Source organism: Bubalus bubalis, chromosome 11 (assembly GCF_019923935.1).
Source record: "Bubalus bubalis isolate 160015118507 breed Murrah chromosome 11, NDDB_SH_1, whole genome shotgun sequence".
Classification (NCBI taxonomy): domain Eukaryota; kingdom Metazoa; phylum Chordata; class Mammalia; order Artiodactyla; family Bovidae; genus Bubalus; species Bubalus bubalis.
In genome coordinates, this window is record NC_059167.1 from 19,804,845 (window position 1) to 19,824,780 (window position 19,936).

General features: G+C 41.0%; 1 protein-coding gene across 15 annotated transcripts in view; it reads right to left on the reverse strand.

Moving 5' to 3' along the window:
* RGS6 (regulator of G protein signaling 6) overlaps positions 1-19,936 on the reverse strand; it is a 639,493-nt gene that overhangs the window by 593,816 nt on the left and 25,741 nt on the right. For all 15 annotated transcript variants that reach the window (XM_044924782.2, XM_044924778.2, XM_044924776.2 and 12 more), the window contains exon 2: positions 19,269-19,372. In XM_044924782.2, the coding sequence (XP_044780717.2) occupies positions 19,269-19,352 (84 nt within the window). In that variant the 5' untranslated portion in view covers positions 19,353-19,372. The remainder of the gene's footprint in view (positions 1-19,268; positions 19,373-19,936) is intronic.

The following is a 19,936-nucleotide window of genomic DNA, read 5'->3' on the forward strand; positions in this document are numbered from 1 at the left end:
ATAATTTTTTAATTTTTTTTTTTACAATAAACTGGAACTATTTCTGCAATAATAAAACATTTTTTAAAAGTAAGAAGAAACTAAGCTCTTTTAATTATGACACAGAGAGAAGACAACACATTTAATGGTAAAACAAGCTGGAAAGATATTTTTAACTGGTTAGCAAAATATGGATTTGTATTTCTGTCTTCATCTCTTCGTCTTCTTTTTCTCTCTCACAGACCGGAATGTGAAAGATCAGGGGGAGGGAAGAATGCAAGCAAGGAGGGAAATGTGAGAGCAGAATAGTTACATGACATGGAGAGCAGCCAGACCTCATAATTCCTAAGAAATAAGTTTGCAAAGCTTGGAGAGATGCTACTGATCTTAGAACCAAAGACTGAGTTACAGGATCCACCCAGTAAAAGAAGTCATTTGGCCTTCAGTCTCATCTGGGAAAGATAATGGGATATGATGGAGGAAAGTTTAATCAACAGGTCTGTTCACCAATTCTTTTAGTGCCTACTTGGTGCCAAGCTTTTACAGTATCAAAGCAAGAAAGACACAACGTAGCACACAAAAATTAAAATGTTTACATGGCACGGAGGGGTGAGTGATGGTTCTTGTTAAAGAATCAGGTTCGAGTTTTTACTCTGATATTAATTGGTGAATACCGCTACACTAAACCCAAGAGAGAGAAGTTTCAGGAGGGCAAACAAATATATATTTATGTTCTATCAGTTGAGTCCGCAGTAAACAAGGAAAATTCAGAGGTGTCCTTCTGGTAGCTGGAGGTAGGGTTTTTGGAGTTTGGAGAGGGGATGGCAATTTGGGGATCCCCAGATCAGTATACCGGGTACAGGAGGTTGCCCCCAGACCACATGCAGGAAAGAAGGGGGCTGAGGAGTCCTGGGATGGGTGGAGGAAGTTACTGAGAGGAATGCACAAGCCTGGGGCAAAACCAGGACAGAGGGCTTGTTATGTGTGCCAGTATTTAAGATCTGCTTAAGATGAGATGTCTTTATAACTCGTTCAGCTGTTAAGTTGCAGTTCTGATTAATGATATATCCTTGTGTCTTAAAAAACACAAACCTTCTTTGAAGCTGCATTCCCCTTTGATTTTTCAGCCTTTTACTGAGCAGAACGTGTGTATTATGCCATTCGGTAAGGATCACGTGAATGGGAGTCCATTTTCAGTTTTATTCTGTTTTGTTTTGTTTGGGCTAAAACACAAGCAACAGATGTTGGTGATGAGGGGAAAAAATGGGATTCAGCAGCACACTGCATGCCACAGAGCCACAATTTTAAAGTAATGTCCAAAAATACCTAGGATGTGAAATCTGTCTTTGGAGGTCAGTTGGTGACCACCATTGAGGTTGAGCTAGATGGCTAGCATGGTCCTCGGCTAAGATCAGTTTTAGTGACGTGGTCAGGCCGGGCCCTGCTTCATAGAGAAGCCACGGGAATTAGTGTATAAGGACACCAGACCCTGGGTCAGAAGGTCTGGCTCTTCTAACTAAAAGCTGGTTGATAGTAGACAAGTCTCTTAACTTCTCTGAGCCTCAGCTTCCTCCTCTACAAAGTAGAGATAAACAATACCTCAGGACTATCAGAAACATAATGTTCATTAAGATCTTTTCTATACAGTTCTTCCTTGTATTCTTTCCATCTCTTCCTGATCTCTTCAGCCTCTACTGACCTCTACCATTTCTATCTTTTATTGTGCCCATCTTTGGGCGGAAAGCTCCCTTGATGTTTCCAATTTTCCTAAAGAGATCTCTAGGCTTGCCCCTTTTGCTGTTTTCTTCTATTATTAAACACCATTCATTGAAGAAGGCCTTCTTGTCTCTTCTAGCTATTCTTTGAAAGTCTGCGTTTAATTGGATGTACCTTTCCCTCTCTTCCTTGCTTTTCGCTTCTCTTTCTTCTTCCGCCATTCGTAAAGCCTCCTCAGAGGCTTTGCCGTCTTGCTTTTGTTTTTCTTTGGAATGGTTTTGTTTGCCACCTCCTGTACAATATTATGGACCTCTGTCCATAAATAAGTACAAGTCATCTTATTTAAAACACATACACACACAATGAAACATCAGCTCACACCTGTTAGGATGGCCATTATCGAAAAGATAAGAGACAACAAGTGTTGGCAAAAATGGGGAGAATGGGAAGAAAAGGGAACCCTTGCTCATTGCTGGTGAATTTAAGTAGGTATAGCTAATGTGAAAAAATAGTATGGAGGTTCCTCAAAAAAATAAAAATTGAACTACCATATGATCCAGCAAGCCCACTTCTAGGTATATATACAAACAAAACAGAATCAGGATCTCAGCAGCGTTCGTCACAACAGCCAAAACATGGAAACAACCTAAGTGCCTGTTGATGCTGTTGTTGCTCAGCCGCTAGCTAAGTCATGTCCGACTCTCTTGTAACCCCAGGGACTGTAGCCCACCAGGCTCCTCTGTCCATGGGCTCCTCCAGGCAAGAATACTGCAGTGGGGTGCCATTTCCTTCTCCAGGGGATCTTCTCAACGCAGGGACTGAACCCAGACCTCCTGCATCGGCAGGCAGATTCCTTCCCAGTGAGCCACCTGGGAAGTCCAAGTGTCTGTTAACGGAAGCTACTATTATCCCTGAAGACTACAGCTCAGGGATTAGGACATTCTGCTTATGACCTGTGGTGGCTCTGCTATCCTCGAGAAAAGGCCAGAATTACCCAGCTCCCTAGGCGGTTGGCCTGTTTCTTCCAGGTCTTGTGAAAACAGCCTGGTCTGTGAAGTACCTTCATACCTTGAGTGGAACTCCAGGCATGTGTTTACCTACTAGAAGCCCCTCTCCTCAGAGGCAGAGTGGGAACAACAGAGCAGCTTCTGAGGTGCCATCACTGTGAGCAATCACACGCCAAAGCCCTGGCCAGACACCCAGACACAGTGGATCCTGGAGGAAGGAGAGCCATTTGGACGCCGCATCTGAAACGTAGGTAGCTAACGCTTTTCCTACCAGGACACTTCAGAACACACAGCCCAACACTTCCAACGGCTCAATATGCTCTTTTTCATTTTAAAAAAAACAAACAACCAGGCAAACAAAATCTCTTCAATAAAGTACTGGTTTAAAGTCTGTGACCCCTCAGTAAAGCAGAGGATAGGATTCTGGGGGAAAATGGCAGGACCTGTGTGTTCCTGAGACACGTGAATGCACCCTGGTCCCCGAGTTCTCGCCTGTGTCCAACCTGCAGTTCGACTCTCCGTGGGTTCCCGGCAACCAGCCAACATTCTGCGGCGTCTCTGGGTCTTGGTTCCTATGGAAATATTGTCCCAACAAGGACGCTGGCAGATGCTTCTTCAGTCTCTTCCAGATCCCCCAACAGAGGCTGCAAACGCTCCGTAAAGGACCAGTTTGTAAATATTTTAGGCTCTGCCCGTCATATGGTCAGTCTCTTGTCATAACCACTCAACTCCTCCCCCGTGGCACAGAAATGGCCACAGACAATTGGCAGAGCAATGGCGGGGCTTGGTTTCCATAAAATGCGATTTATGAACACTGAAATAGGAATTTTGCATAATTTTCACACATCACGTATTGTTCCTGTTTTGTTTCCTCCCACCCGTTTCAAAATGTAAAAATCATCCTTAGCTCAAGTGCTACACAAAAACTGGCCTGGCAAGACATCACCTAGTGGTCCAGTGGTTGGGACTCCATGCTCCCAAAGCAGGGGGCCTCGGTTTGATCCCTGGTCAAGGAACTAGATCCACATGCCACAACTAAGACCCTGACACAGCTTTAAAAGAATACAAAGTGGCCTGGATTAGGCCACAGGGCAAGTAGTTTGCTGACCACTGTCCTAAAGTTGTAACATGTTATCAGTTGCAGCAGCTTTTTTTTTTTTTCCCCAGCTACTGACCTCTCCTTCCCAGGAAGGCAGTGAAGCTACTGATATTAATTATTTCTTTCAGGAAGAAAAAGTTCACTCAGTCCAGTCCCTTCCTGACAGTTAGGCTCTATAATCCCCTTCTTCGACTAGCTCCTTGGAGGGGCTCATCTGCCATGAATCCTTCTGGCGTCCAGGGTCATGCTCTCCATGCACAGTTTTACTGCCAACATGAGCACTTGTGTGCCTGCTGTTGGCCATGACATGTCACAGCTCCTTGCCAGCACAAGATAAAGGTGCAAAGAGAGGCCTCAGGAAAGTCCACTAGCAGGCTGACATTCCTCTCAGGCTAAGGCAAGTGCATTTTGCCAGCACTCCTCTTGTGTTTTGTTTTGTTTTTTTAAGTGAGGTCACGGTCTTCAGACTTTCCTGGCTGGCCAGCCATGAGGAAAGTGTTTATTCACTATATTGCTCAGTACCCTAATTTTTATAGATTCTAAAGTAGAAAATAACTGGAGACAAACAGTTCTCTAAGGAGGTCACACCATCTGGGGCTACAATAAAGGAGGTTTCCTTCATTGATTTTGAATGCACCTACTTCGTCATTTCCCTTTTAAAAAAAATTCTATTTATTTGGCTGCATTGGGTCTTAGTTGCTGCACACAGGATCTTTTATTGAGGCACACCAGCTCCAGAGTGCACAGGCTCAGTGACTTAGGCCCAAGGTCTTTGTTGCCCCATGCCATGTGGGATCTTAGTTCCCCAACCAGGGATCAAACCCATGTCTCCTGCATTACAAGGTGGATTCTTAACCACTAGACCACCAGGCAAGTCTCATTCATATACCTTCACTAGTAAGAGCTTGTTTGTGTCCTGAATACCCAGTGAAGAAGGAAAATCTTTGACTGAAACACCCACCCATCCTCACTGCTAATTGCTGAAAGACTTCTCTTATCTGCCCTCTAATCGACTTGACCCAATACAAATGGATATCCAAGACTTAATTAACCCACCACATATCTGCTAAACACTGAAAGGAATAACAATCCTTCCTTCCTAGCACATCTTCTCCCTAGCTATGAAAAAAAGATAAAATTCCAAAATTATTTTTCCTTCCCTTTCCTCAGACAGTGTGACCAGCCAAATAAATGCCCCTTCCAAAGATATCCACGTCTTCATCCTCAAAACCTGTGAATACATTACCTCCCATGGCACAAGGAACTTTGCAAATATGACAAACTTAAATGTTTGAGATGGGGAGGTCAACTTGGGGTATCTGAATGGGTTTCATGTAATCAAGGGTTCCTATTTGAGGGAGGCAGGAGGGACAGTCAGAGAAAGACACAGTGACCGAAGCAGAGGTCAGAGTGATGAGGGGTCCTGAGGAGAGGCATGTAGGCAGCCTCCAGAGAAAGGAAGGAAATGGATTCTCCCCCAGAGCCCCCAGGGAGAATGAAGCCCGGCCAAATCATTTTTGCCTTCTGACCTCCAGAACTCTAAGAGAATAAATCTTTTTTGTTTCAAGCTGCTTGGTTTTGTTGTTATTATTCAGTCACTAAGTCCTATCCAGCTATTTGCAACCCCATGGACTGTGGCCCTTCAGACTCCTCTGTCCATGGGATTTCCCAGGCTAGAAAACTGCCATTTGCTTCTTCAGGGGATCTTCCTGACCAGGTATGGAACCCACATCTCCTGCATTGGAGGCAGATTCTTTACCACTGAGCCACCTGGGAAGCCCCTTCAAGCTGCTAGTTTTGTGATAATGTTTTACAGCAGCAGTAGAAAGCTGATACGGGAAGCTGCTAAAAAGTGTTCCAGGTAAACTATAGTTTCTAATAAGTTGGCCAATTTATCTCATGACACCTAACCCTGGGGGATGAAAAGTTCTATCCCCTCTTATGCAGGGTCCTTAAACTCCAGAACTACCGAACATTTAAATAAAATGAGATATAAGATGGCAAGTTGAAAGGCTGAGTGGGCAGTTTGAGAACACTGTAGTTATATACGAAAAGCATTACCCAAGAGGACTGCAAAGGATGAGATAGAAATGGAATGTGACTTATTTATAGCAAAGCCTGCCTCCCCTCTCCAGTGTGTGACAGAAGAGCTGTTTTAAAGTTTTATTCTTCAAACTTGGCTGCAGAACTTGGCTGCTTCTCAGGACTGTGCTTTTGTATTGAGCTTTAAAATATAAGAAGCAACCCCATGGTTAAACTGTAGGCAGAGGGGTCGCAGGCAGGGAAAATGCCGTGGGGGATGGAAAGAGGCTGAGATGTTATTCTTATTTAGTTAGTTGCTTAAGAAAAACAAATAGAGGACAAAATAGCAAATGGCTTGGAAAGGTTCCAGGTTGCAAGTTTCTGAATCCCCTTAGCACTGGGGCTCTCAAGACAAGGGTGGGGCTGCAAAGCTAGTCCGGAACCAGGACTAGGAGAATCTGGCTTAGAGGTTGAGAGTGAAGAAAACACTGACCGTGATTATTAGACATCCCTCCACTCTCTTCCATAGTCTGCTGAAACAGAATTGTGATAGCAGCCCAGGGAAACCCAGTCTATCCATGCAAAAACCAAGATTGCTCTTCTAGAAAAAAAAATATGTGTACGTATCTGTGGCTCAAGAGTTACAATACAGTTTATGCCTTTTGACCTTGCAATTCTAACTTTTACTATTAATTACAAGAGACTAAGTAATTAAATTATGGGACATTATCCGCTTGGAATATTAAGCAACCTTTAAAATTATGATAACATATTGTAGCACAGATTAATGCTTAAGATATGGTAGGGAAACATAAAATAGTTAATGTGCTGTGATTATCCATTAGGTTAACATGTAATATATATGCTGCTGTTACAAATTTTAAAAGCTGGGAGGAAACAGACCAAAATATTAATTGTGTGGTAGATGTTATTAACAAAATATTAACATATTTGCATGGTAGATGTTTTTCTATAGTTCATGCTTTGATTCTTTCAAATTGAGTTATTACTTTAAAAATGGAAAACAAGTTGTTTTTTAAGAGGGAGAGGAGAAAGAAAATCAGTTGGCGGAAAGCTCAGCTGTACCGATATCTTGCCATGTGGGTTTCAGAACTAAAAATGTTTTATGATTTCTTGCTTCAGGGTCTCCATATGAAGAATGAGGCTATTATTATATCAGGTACAACTCCTGGATTTAGTATTATAAAATATACTATCTCCTAAATACATCTTATGGTTTCTTATCATCTCATACAGCACCCATCACCTAGAATCATTTCTTGGCTCTTTTTCTACCAGACCAAATCCTCCCTTTCTTAAAGATGTAAGTCAACTCATCTCTCTCCAAATGTCTTTCCTCTGTATGCCCATCTTGTGCACGCCAACTCTCCTGTAAATAATTACAAATGCCCTGAGATTTCCCTTTTTTCTTTTTCTACATAATTCAGTTTACTTGTTTAAAAAAAAAATGCTTTAAAATAAAGCAAGCCCAGATTCAAATACCCATATCAGTTATTTAATCCTTCTGAAACTCGGTTTCCTTATCTGTATATAGGGTGACCAGCACCTACCTAACAAGCTATTCTAATGAGTAAATGATTCAGTGTATGTACCGCACTCAGGATAGCATGTCGTATACAGTGGGGAGCCAGTAAATGCTTAGTTTCTTCCTTAATCTTGCACCACTCCTGGGCTCTCCAAATGGACTGTACAATTGTCTAGGACAGGGAGCATGTGGTATCCTACTTTTTATTCCCCTACAAAAGTGTGTGGGGGAATAAAGCACAGCGCCTTACCAGAAGCAGATGTTCAATATATATACTACTTGTTGATCAGGTTTTTTCTTTTGCAAGGAGCACTAAGCTTCAGGGAGAGAAAAATTAGAAACTATTATGGGTTGAATCATGTCCCCAAAAAAGATCTGTTGACATCTTAAGCCCTGGTGCCTGTGTATGTGACCTTATTTGGGAATGGGGCCTTTGCAGGTGTAATTAGTTAAGTGAATATGAGATCTGAATTGGACTGGATTAGGGTGGGTCCTCATAAGTAGGCCATGTGAAGACACAGAAGCAGAAGGCCATGTGAAGATGAAAACAAAATTGGATTGATGCAGCTACAATCCAAGGGACACCCAGGATTACTGGCAGCCACCAGAATCTATGAAGAGGCAAGGAAGGATTCTTCCTTAGAGCATTCAGAGGAGGTGTGACCCTGCTGACAACTTGACCTTATACATTTAGCCTCCTGAACTGTGACAGCATAAGTTTCTATTACTTTAAGCCACACGGTTTGTGGTAATTTGTTACAGCAGCCCTAGGAAATTAACACAAAAATATTCAGAAGTGTCATACTGACAGATATAAGCTATGTCCTGTTTTCTAGACCAAAAAGGTCTTTGGAGCCAGGTAGGATTTCATTTGGCTTCCCTGGCAGCTCAGTGGTAAAGAATCTGCCTGCTAAGCAGAAGACATGTGTTTGATCTCTGGGTCATGAAGATCCTCTGGAGAAGGAAATGGCAACCCATTCCAGTATTCTTGCCTGGCAAATCCCATGGACAGAGGAGCCTGGTGGGCTCAAGGTGTCGCAAAAAAAAAGTAGGACACCACTTAGTGACTAAACAACAAGATTTCCTTGAGATAAAGCTTCTTTTCAGGACCATTTCATATTAGAGTTACTTGCCTAGCATAGTCCCCCTTCCTAGAGTTCTGCAGAACTGGGTTGGGGTGAATAAATACCATTTGGGTACTGCAGTGGTATGATACTTTAGCCTAATCCTTCTCTTGCTACCTACCCACCCCAGTGACTGGTGCCACCAGACATCCAGGCCCATATCCAAGTCATCAGCCTCCAATCCTCTCTCTCACCCTCCAAGTCAATTCTACTTCCTAAACATACCAAAATTTTTCTCATCTCTACCACTGCCACCCTCTACCAATAAATCACTTGGGAAATGTCTTTTCTAAAACATTTTAAGAGCAAACCAAGGCTATCAGAGATAATGTTCAAAGTCAGTGTTCTGAGGTTCGACTTCTGTCAATGACTAAATGCTTCAGAATAACCCTCCAGCTGAGAGCAACCAGGAAGACTGAAAACCGTTTTGTTAAATTTGTTTGAAGGTACTGAAGCACTACCAAGGCAATAAGAACTTTAAACCAAGATCTGCAAGAAGAGAGCCAAGAAGATGAGCTTGGCAATCCGAGTTTCTTTTTCCTCTCAGGACACTGCCAATTTCTTGAGCCAAAGGCATGACCAAGAAGCTGATCAGTGCTTTCAGCAGTCTCATGGAACTTAAGGGACAATAACTGAAGGTCAGAGTCAAGGATGAGGAAATGAGCAAACATCCTTTTTTACTGGGACCAGAAGAGCTCACACCCAAGAGAAAAGGTGATCTAGAAATATACTAGCTCTAACAAGAACTAAAATCCAGCTTTACACAATCTCTGTACTGAGTTAGATTAAGGTAATCTGCCACTTGCCTGACTGAAAGAAAAGGAAAAAAACAAAAACAGAACTAGGTCCTATCTAAGACTTCCCTGGCAGTCCAATGGCTAAGACTCCATGTTTCCATTGTAGGGGGCGCCAGTTCGATCCCTGGTTGGGGAAATAAGATAATATTCCCCCCAAGCCTTAAAAATTACCTCTCCAATGTTAGCTGTACGTTTTGAACTTAATAAAAAATAACTAGAAAAAATTTAAAGACAATATAAACAATCCAGCAAGAGATATAGATTTTGACATATCGGATACTCACTTAATAACTATGATTAATATTTTTAAGGAATTAAATGACAAAACAGAATTTTAGCAGAAAACTAGAAACTATCAACAGTAATTTAATGGAAATTTTAGAATTTAAATAGCAATAGTTAAATTTATAAATTCCATTGAATGGATTTAACCACAGATTAGATACAGTTAAGGAAAGAATTTGTAAAACTGGAGAATAAGTCACTAGAAAATATCCATGTTGAAACAAAGAGGAATAAAAAATACAGAAAGGAGCATAAGGAATATGAAACACAAAGAGAAAGTCATAATATATGAACAAAATCTCAAGAAGAGTAAAAAGAGAAACTAGACATAAACAATACTTGACAATTTAATGGCTGAGAATTTTTCCGAACACCAATCAGATATAAAGAATTGCTACTAACTTTAAGAATAATCAAAAGAAAATAATACCTCACAGTAAAACTGCTAAAAACCAAAGTGAAAGAAATGTTGAAAGCAGTCAAAGTATTCAAAAGAGATTACAGTCAACAAAGTAACAATAAAACTGATAGATAACTTATGAACAAAAACCAACTTTTGGACAAAAATTATAGAAGCTGAGAAACAATGAAAGTTATCAAAGTGTAGAAAGAAAATACCTGACAATCTAGAATTCCAATATCTAGGAAAAACACCCTCCAAAACATGAAGATGAAACAGTTATTTTTAGACAAACAGAAACCTAGGACGTATGTCCAGCAGACCTGTACTAAAGAAAATGCTAAGGGTAGTTCTTCAGACAAAAGAAAACGGACTTCAGATGTAAGCACAGAGATACAGAAAATAATTAAAACATTGGAAACAATCATATTAGTACATCTACATAACTATTATATTTTGCAAATAGAACAAAAATGGTGAAGTCTTTTAGGGTTTTAAAAATAAAGAACAGTCAATCTGACCATATCCTGGGATGTCAGTAACCATCTCCCTTTCAAGGCAATTATTAGGTCTACCAGAAAAGTAGTCCAGTAACCTAACTGTGGGGTCATGCCAAATATGAATAACTATTTAACTAACCCCCTTTCAAGAGACATTTGATTTATTTACAACTTTGGTTATTATTCACCAAAAAGGTATGGATATTCTTTTGGAGTGATTATATGTCAATATTATATTTATAGTTTTGTATATTTTTTCCATTCTTTCATTGTCCATTTTCAGTTCTGATTTGTAATGGCAAGCTAACGGATTTTTTAAAAATAGACTTCCTACCCTGCAATGATTTAAACACACTGGTGGATCAGACAGTAAAAAATCTGCCTCCAATGCGGGAGACCTGGGTTTAATCCCTGGGTCAGGAAAATCCCCTGGAGAAGGGAATAGCAACCCAGGAGAAGGGAATAGCAACCCACTCCAGTATTCTTGCTTGGAAATCCCCATGGAGAGAGAAGCCTAGTGAGCTACAGTCCACGGGGTCACAAAGAGTTGGACACGACTGAGCAAGTAACACATACACATGTTTTCCTTTCACAGGTATTTATCAGCTTTTAGTTTTTCTTGTTCAAAACCCTGCAAATGGGGAATCTATTCTGTGATCACTAAGGTTCTCCATGGTGTAACGATACAGGAATATCAATAGTTAGAGTAATAAAGTGTCTGCCAAAGTGTAAAATCTTAGGCTCTTTGAAACGAAGTGAGGGGAAATTTTTGAAAAAATGAAATGAAACCCTAAATACACCAAAGGCTTTCAAATTAGAAAGTTATACTCAGGGAAATACATCATATTAAACCACACTGAGCTATTCTCCAGACTAAAAATACCATCCCTTTCATCTGTGGACACTGATACCACTGGTCTGGGACTTGCCTGCGCTCCTGTCTCCTGCCAACCAAGATAGTGTGATGGGAAGCTTCTCCCCTCACAAGTTTAATCCTAGGAGAAAAGGAAAACAGAACAGTTTTTTCCTAAGGCAATTAAGAACCTTCAAAATATTTAATGAAAGGAATCTTAAAATGCAGATTGAACAATTAAATTAGTTACCCAGAACACTCTCTGTAGTTTGTCCTTGGGAATTTTATTTAATGCTAAAAAAAAAAAGAACAGATGAAAGACAGCCCTATGTTTGAGGCCAAAAAGTATTTGTTTTAAAAATACTGGCTTCCTTGTTTTCAAATTTTAACTTGGGTTAACTTTTTAAAGAAAATGAAAAAGAAAGCAAAGGGGGCTATGAAAGAATAAACATAATAAAATGTGGATTTCTGTAATATGGATCATCAAAGCCCTGGAATGTTAGAACCGGAAGGACTTTGGAGATCATTCAGCCCAGTTAACCTTTCACTTCACAAAGGACAAAAGTGAACCAGGGGGGCAGTGACGATAAAGAGCCAGATAAGCTGGTCCAGTTACAAACTCTTTCTATGACACTCTTGATTTATTCACATACAAGGAGGGGGAAGGCAAACCAGTTCCACAGTTACTTGGTTCAAAATTTTGTTGGTCCCAGACCTTCTGACATCTCTCAGGTATAACCTAGTGAAAAACCCCTCTCATTCCCCCTCATTATCCTCAAATCTGCCCTGGATCTTACCCACCACCAAGTCCTATAGATTCTACCTCCTAAACAGCTCTCAAGCACTTCCCTTCATCTACATTATCACTGCCACTGATTTGGACATCATCTTTTTTCCTCCCATGAACTCCTGTAAAAGCACCAAACTATTCCTCTGCTTACTAATCCCACTGTTTCTCTTACAGCCTCCCTCCACAATCCCATTCTGCACACTGAACACAAAACTTCCCTGATTTAACTTCGTGGAGAATTTCCTTATGAAGAAAAACAGGATCTCAGTGGGTTCCTTCACTTTGGGGATCAGATGAGTCAGAGGCTTATCTGTAAACAGATGGCACATAAAATATAAGGCAATTCATGCAAGGTTTATTTCCAAAAGGACCAAGTATAAACAGTGGCAGGGCACAGGGGAACCATAAGGGCACATTCAGAAACCTGACTTGTGGAAGTAGAACCATGTAGTAAATGGCTTCCAAAGCGACCCCTGATGATCTCCACTTCTGGGTATTTGTGCTCCTCCCCAAACCCCTCACCTTGATTGAGGGCTAGACCTCATGACTTGTCCCTAATGAAAGAGATGGAGTGTCATGCCCAAGATTTGGTTCTAAAATAGCGTGACTCCCACTGCCACCCACCCCCTTCCACCTTTTCTTTGCTCACTCTAATAAAACAGGCTTCCACGTTGTGACTCATCCTATGAAGAGACACATATGGCAAGGAACTTGAGAGTCACATCCAGACAACACACAGTGAGGAACTTAGGCCATCATTCAAAAGCCCTTGAGGAACTGAATCCCACCAACCACCATGTAAGTGAGCTCGGATGTGGGTCTTTCTCCAGTTGAGCCTTCAGATGAACCTGCTACATCTTGGGCGTAGCTTGTGAGATACCCTGAGCCAGAGGACCCACCTAACCTGCACTTGGGATTATGGACCCAAAGAAACTGTGGCAATAAATGTTTTGTTCAAGCCATTGAGGTTGGGGTAATCTGTTATACAGCTGTAAAATACTAATACAAACTGGAATTATCTCAAGGCCCAAAAGGATGAGCAGAAGAAAAATGTGTCTGGACCCAGAGGAGGAGAGCAGTCTGCCTAGAAAGGAGCAGTGACTTTCAGTCATGGGACATAGTCCATGGCAAACTTTGTCAAGAGGGAGTCAAAGGAAGAAATACCTTGACCTTCCTCTTCTTTCCTGTTCCCATGTCTTCCCAGGCCCCTGTTGACCACTGAGTTGAAAGTCAGAGGTTCTGGGAGCCCTTAGACATAGTCCAAGTGCAGCGTGGGTGTAGAGACACAAAGAGAAGATCCCGACAGAGCATCCACACTCCTTGTCTGATGCATATGCTCTTTTATGATCTGGCCCTAACTTAACTAGCCAGCTTTATTTCTCAACACTTCATCACAGAAACCTAGCACCAAGAAAGCAGGCACTTGTAGCTTCCAGAACTCAGTATACAACATCCCAACTCTGTCCCTATGCACGTGTTAGTCCTTCTGCCTCCACACTTCTTCTCCCATTGTCTGCAAGGTTAATTCTTATTTATCTTTCAAGAATTAAAGCAGGAACCCAACTCTTTGGATGCCTTCTATGACATCATCATCCTCTCTTCTGATATGGGCCTCCTGACCCTTCTATCTCCTCCCGGACCCCTCAGCGTACCTCTCTGTGCACTGCAATTGTCTAGTTATCCACCACCTCTGCCCCACTGGCCAAAGGGTTCTTTCAGGGAACAGCATCCATCCTGCCTTCCTAGCATCTGTGTCTGGCACGCAAATGACACTCAATACATATTTGCTAACTAAATAGTTTAAAATCCTCATCACGCCTTGGTCACCAGGGTCTGCAGGTTCCAACTCTCAGTTGTACAGCCTCTACAACTGCCTTCAGTGAATTCTGAAGCAATGTCCTGTTGCTAGCTTTCTCGAAATCACTGCTGAAACCTTCTGTGCACATTATTTAGTCCAACCCCATCACTTTGCATAAGAGGAAATGAAGCCAAACAGTATCTTACTTTTTGAGTTTACTTATTAAGTTTATCTTGTGGATAAACAGGGTTAATTTTATCAAGCTTCTATTTTATGTAGACTATTTTTTTTCTTGGTTTTTTTTTTTTGTTTTTTGTTTTTTTTTTGGTAAGAAGTGTTTCTTAGTTGGGAAGGAGGAAGGCAAAATAAGAAACAGAGCCAGGAAGATGAAGTTCCTCATCGGGAGAACCAAAGCATTAAGTGAGCCAGAGCTCTCAGCTCCCTGTTTGGCATCTTCCAACATAATGTACCACCTTCTGACCTTCCCAACCTGGGTCACAGGAAGCTACAATTTCCTCTGTGTACCGACCATTTGGGGGCTTCTCTGGTTGGCTCAGGGGTAAAGAATCTGCCTGCCAGTGCAGAAGACGTGGGTTTAATCTCTGAGTTGGGAAGTTCCCCTGGAGAAGGAAGTGGCAACCCACTCCAGTATTCTTGCCTGGGGAATCCCATGGACAGGGGAGCCTGGTGGCTACAGTCCATGGGGCTGTAAAAGAGTCAGACACAACTTAGCAACTAAACAACAACAACCTACCATTTAATTTCCCTGAGTTCTACCAAATCAAATGACCAACCCAGGTGGAAATTTGTCAAGAGACATTATCAACACCACTCGGAACCAAATAAAATCAGAAAGCAACCTACTCTCACTCAAAAGAATTACTGGTTATTAAAGAAAGCAAACATTTCAGAACTTCTTCACCCAAGAAACAAGAGCACTAGCAAGTAGAATGAAGCTTGAGCATTACAAATGTTCAAAGGTACCCCAAGTCACACCATGGAGAATAACCTCGAAAATCAAAGATCTGCCACATGATATTTTCATTAGTTTAACTAATGGCTTTCAGCCCCAACAATGTAGAAATGGTAGTTAGTGGTTGATAAGTCGATGAGAGAGAGGATACCAATTGGGCCTGTCAAGTCATCAGGACCCCATCACGGGTTCACTGGGAAATAACCAAGTAACCTTCAGCAAGTTATAAATCTTCCCTAAACTTCAGTTTTCCCATCTATAAAATGAGAATATTGACTAGAAAATCTCTTAAGATGAAGTCACTAAAATTCCTTGATTCTAACTCAATAAGAGCCTTCTTTTTCTACATCTTGTAAGATCTGCAAATAATTACACAATCAAAAACCCCCTTCAAGATACCAACTTCTCCATGACTTTATAATGCATACTTCACCTGGATATATTAAAAGACACTAAATAAATGGGTTTCAAACTTGGCTGGGCATCACATTCTCTTGAGAACACTTTAAAACTCAGACTCCTAGGATCCAGCTCAGACCTAACAGCTCAGACAAAAACAACTTGAGGGTCCTTTGAAAGTGAAAGTCGCTCAGCTGTGTCCAACTCTTTGCAATCCCATGGACTATACAGTCCATGGAATTCTTCAGGCCAGAACAGTAGAGTGGGTAGCCATTCCCTTCCCCAGGGGATCTTCCCAACCCAGGGATCGAACCCAGGTCTCCCACATTGCAGGCAGATTCTTTACCAGATGAGCTACCAGGGAAGCCCAAGGGTCCTTTGGGGACCAGTATTTTTATAAAGTACCCCTAAATGATCTGATATATAGCCAGGTTCAATGGCCCCCAGGATCTTTTGGATCCAGGAACAGTAAAAAATAAAAGTTAACAGGTCTAGGCAACTTAATTAATAATTAATATTTTCTTTTAAATAGATTTTTTAATGTGACCAATACATTTTTCATGCAACACCTCCTATCCAAAATGTGAATATGAAGGATAAAAAAACTAAATTAGAAAGCCTGCTCAAGTCAATAAATAAACCATGCCTTGGGAAAGTACAACTTCTCACAGTTAATGACATAGAAAACATGAAAAGAAAATGAAGAGTACTCTGAAAAGTGTAGGCTTAAGAAACCCACCCATCATTACTCATATGTCAGAAGGTTACCCTCCTAACTGGCATTTAAAAGTCACAACAACACTATGGACATAATCACCCCACTTATTAATCGGAGGTTTACTCAAAAGCTCCATTTCTCTAGATTTAGCTTTTTAAATGTCAGCATCTGAATCAACAAAACACAGTCCAGGCAAAAATTTCACACAGAAAACATCTGACAAGAAAAAGAAACAAACAAGGAAGAGAACAAAAATTAAAATGAAAGCATTACTTGCGCATTTTTAAATGTAAATTTCTGTTATAGACCTCTGAGAAAAGGTTTGATTTTATAGCTCTGACCTTGAATTAATCATTACATAAGAGGACTTCCATAGAAAATATTTTTAATCAACCTTGGTTTCATGATTCCACCTTTACCCACACCTTGAGGATAGTGTCCTGCATTGGGTAAGTCGTGGTCATAGCCAGTGGCCAGTCTACAGCAGAGAACAAGGTGGATACCCCATGTGGCAAGCACAACTAGGGCTTAAGTTAGTCCAATGAACTAGATTTAAATGATTCCAGGTCCTGGACCCATACTGGGTGATAAGTGTATCTGCTTTCTTTCTAACAGATTGAATAGATCCAATGTCTCTTTTATATCAATTAATGACCACAGCAAATAACATGAACACATATATACCCACCACAGATTTGTCATGAGGAAGCAAGACAGATTTCCAATGTAGAAACCAAATAACTAGTAGTCATTTCTCTGAAAAATTACAGGATTTTACAACTTTATCCCTAAATTACACTAAAAAATTAAGAGGCCCCTGAAGTCGCTTCAGTCGTATCCGACTCTGTGCGACCCCATGGACTGCAGCCTACCAGGCTTCTCCGTCCATGGGATTCTCTAGGCAAGAACACTGGAGTGGGTTGCCATTTCCTTCTCCAATGCGTGAAAGTGGAAAGTGAAAGTGAAGTCACTCAGTCGTGTCTGACTCTTAGCGACCCCATGGACTGCAGCCTACCAGGCTCCTCCGTCCATGGATTTTCCAGGCAAGAGTACTGGAGTGGGGTGCCATTGCCTTGGTACCACTCAAAAAGTAAAAATCAAGTTCCCACAAACCTGTAGGGAGTTATCCCCTTCCACATAATACCAAACGTTCTTGTGCAAAGGTGTTTGGATTGCATGACCTTTACATCTCCTATTAACCTTTAATAATCCATTGATTTGCAATCTCCTGAATAATATAAAAATATTTGCATTGTTTTCCTGTGTCTTATAAGGCAACTTGCTGTATGAATATACCTTTTTAACAGCACCAACATTTATTCAATTTCATAATTTATTTCCTCTCCAAGTGTCACTGTCTCTAGAAGAAAAAAGATAAAAGGAAAAGAAGCCCTCACCATGGACTACCTCTGCACCAGGCAGGACGTGAGGTGCTTTATCGACTTTATCCAAATGAATCTTCACAATAACTTCATTAGGTACCATCTTTCCTTCCACTGTTTCCCCCGCTTTTATAGATTAAAAAAACAGAGGCTCACAGAAGCTATTTAACGATTCCAGGTCACACAGCTTGGAAGCGGCGGAGTTGCCATTTTAACCCAGGTCTGACTTCAAAGCCCACGTTCCTGCAAGTTTGGCACAGGGTCTCCTGGTCTGAGGTGGGTTAAGAAGGTAAGGAATAAATGTCTTTATGTTATTTTACATGTCTCACAACTTGGTTAGCCTCACTAATTTTTTTCTTTACTACAACTTAATAAGCCTCTCTCTTAGAGATGGATTAACCAAGCATTCTTTTGTAAAGCAAAGGATTAAGGAATATAGTACTAAAAGCAAGAGTACTCTGAGAGTTCTATTTTTACAAGGAGAAGAGAAAAATTCACCATATTGATCATCCAGGAATATCTAGTTCAACCCTGTTCATATGATTAACATAGATAGAACACAGAGTCTTTCAGAATACACAGAACCCAGCAGACAGCTCAAATATTTAGTGAAACGAATGAGTATGATCTTATTTTCCTTATTTTTAATAATATATGACACAGTTCAGCTCAGTTCGCACCAACATGCAAACATTAAAATGGTATATGAGAAACAGCAACTATTTTCTCAAATTCAGCAATGCACAAGTAAAACCAACGTGCCACCTTTCCTTCCTTTAAAATGTATGCTTCCAAATATTTCTATTTGAATTAACAGCACCGATGCCCTTCTAAGACCCAAGGGCAAAAACCCAGTCATCTTTGACTCTCCATTCACCTTCTGATTTTATATTCATTCTGTTTCCAAGTTTTTGTTAATTCAGACTCTTTAAACCTCCTGCTCAGTCCTGTTCATTTCCAAGGGGGGATATAGAAGCAACCCCCCCACCCCTGCCAAAGCCTCCAATCCACCCTTGATGATAGTCCACTTGGGGATAAGAGCCACACCGGGGCAAGGATCATAACCCCTCAAAAACATTGTTTTTACAACTCCTGGCACTAAAGTTTTTATGATTAAATTCTAAAATTTGGCTCCATCCAGACTCTGCTCTAAGTCTCACCTCCATTTACTCCAATTACTTGCAAGTCATCCTTTGCCCAAGCTAACCAGTTCTGGTTGCCGCCCTTCACTGACTTCCACTCTTTGCCTTTGCAAAGCATCTCATTCATTGCCTGGAATATTGCTCTACCCTTCTGCTTTCCACGTAAAGGAATCCTGTGGAGCCTTTAAAACTGAGTTCAAAGGCCTCTCCTCCACAGCCCATGCCAGATCTCTGAGGTTGGAAGTAATTGGCCACCTCCTCTGAGATTATGGAACACTCTACCCGCACTTCTCTTTCAGAAATAAACACCTAGACTCTACAACAGTGATCTGCATACATCTTATGTCTCCTACCAGCTGTAAAGCACCAAATACAAACACACCTCTGTGTCCTTCCAACAGCATTCAGAACAGATCTTATGAGTACTATGGGCTTGAAGAACATCATTTGATTAATTAATGTTACACAAAGGTCTTTACAGAAAAGGACAATACATGTCCATCTGCACTTTTAGGCAATCTTTGGTTTAAATAAAACTAAGCCACATAATGTTCGATACCAGCCTAGCTTCCTTGAATTTTAAACTTGGGGAACCAGAGGGTCTGAGAAGAAAATTATGTTCAATCATCAGTCAAGGCCATTTAGACAGAAAACATTTGTCGAGCCGCCCATCAACCATCAACCCCCACAGATTACAGACACACAGCAGTGCCCCCAGCGTTCAACCAGATGCCTTACTTTGCGGTAGACTATCATATTTGGAGAACTCTCCTCTGGGTCCGCGATCCCCAGTGCTCTCTGATCCCCGGATCCCTGAGCCATCCTGGGTGTCTTCACTCACACTGCAAAAATAAATGAATAGATCATTAAGACAGGAAAGAATTATGTAAAGAAAGCTTTGCCACGCAAAGAACTAAGTATCTGTTGGCAGGTGGCATGGAAATGAAACATGATGTAATTGCTTTTTGCTCCTCCTTAGTTTAACTGGTATTTTTTTCAAGTCAGGGGTAATTGTTGTCTGATTATCCATATACATGCTTCTCATTCCAAAGCCACATGGTTTGAGTGCTTTGTTTTCAGCTCGGAATCATACATTCTAGGGGTGATCAGATGGCAATCTTAAAAAATCTCCTGGAGATAGATGAAGTCAATCATTTGGATGTTTATTTTGTCTTATCAAATCTCATGATTAATTCTAGGTATTAAAATATGAATATTTTATAAAGAAAATGCAAATCAACACCACTAGGAGATACTACTTACACACACCAGGATGGTTATAATAATTTTTTAACTCAAACAAGCATTGGCAAGGATGTAGGGAAATCAGAACCCTTGTACAGTGTTGATAAGAATGTAAAATGGTTCGGTCACTACGGAAAACATTTTGTTAGTTCCTCAAAAAG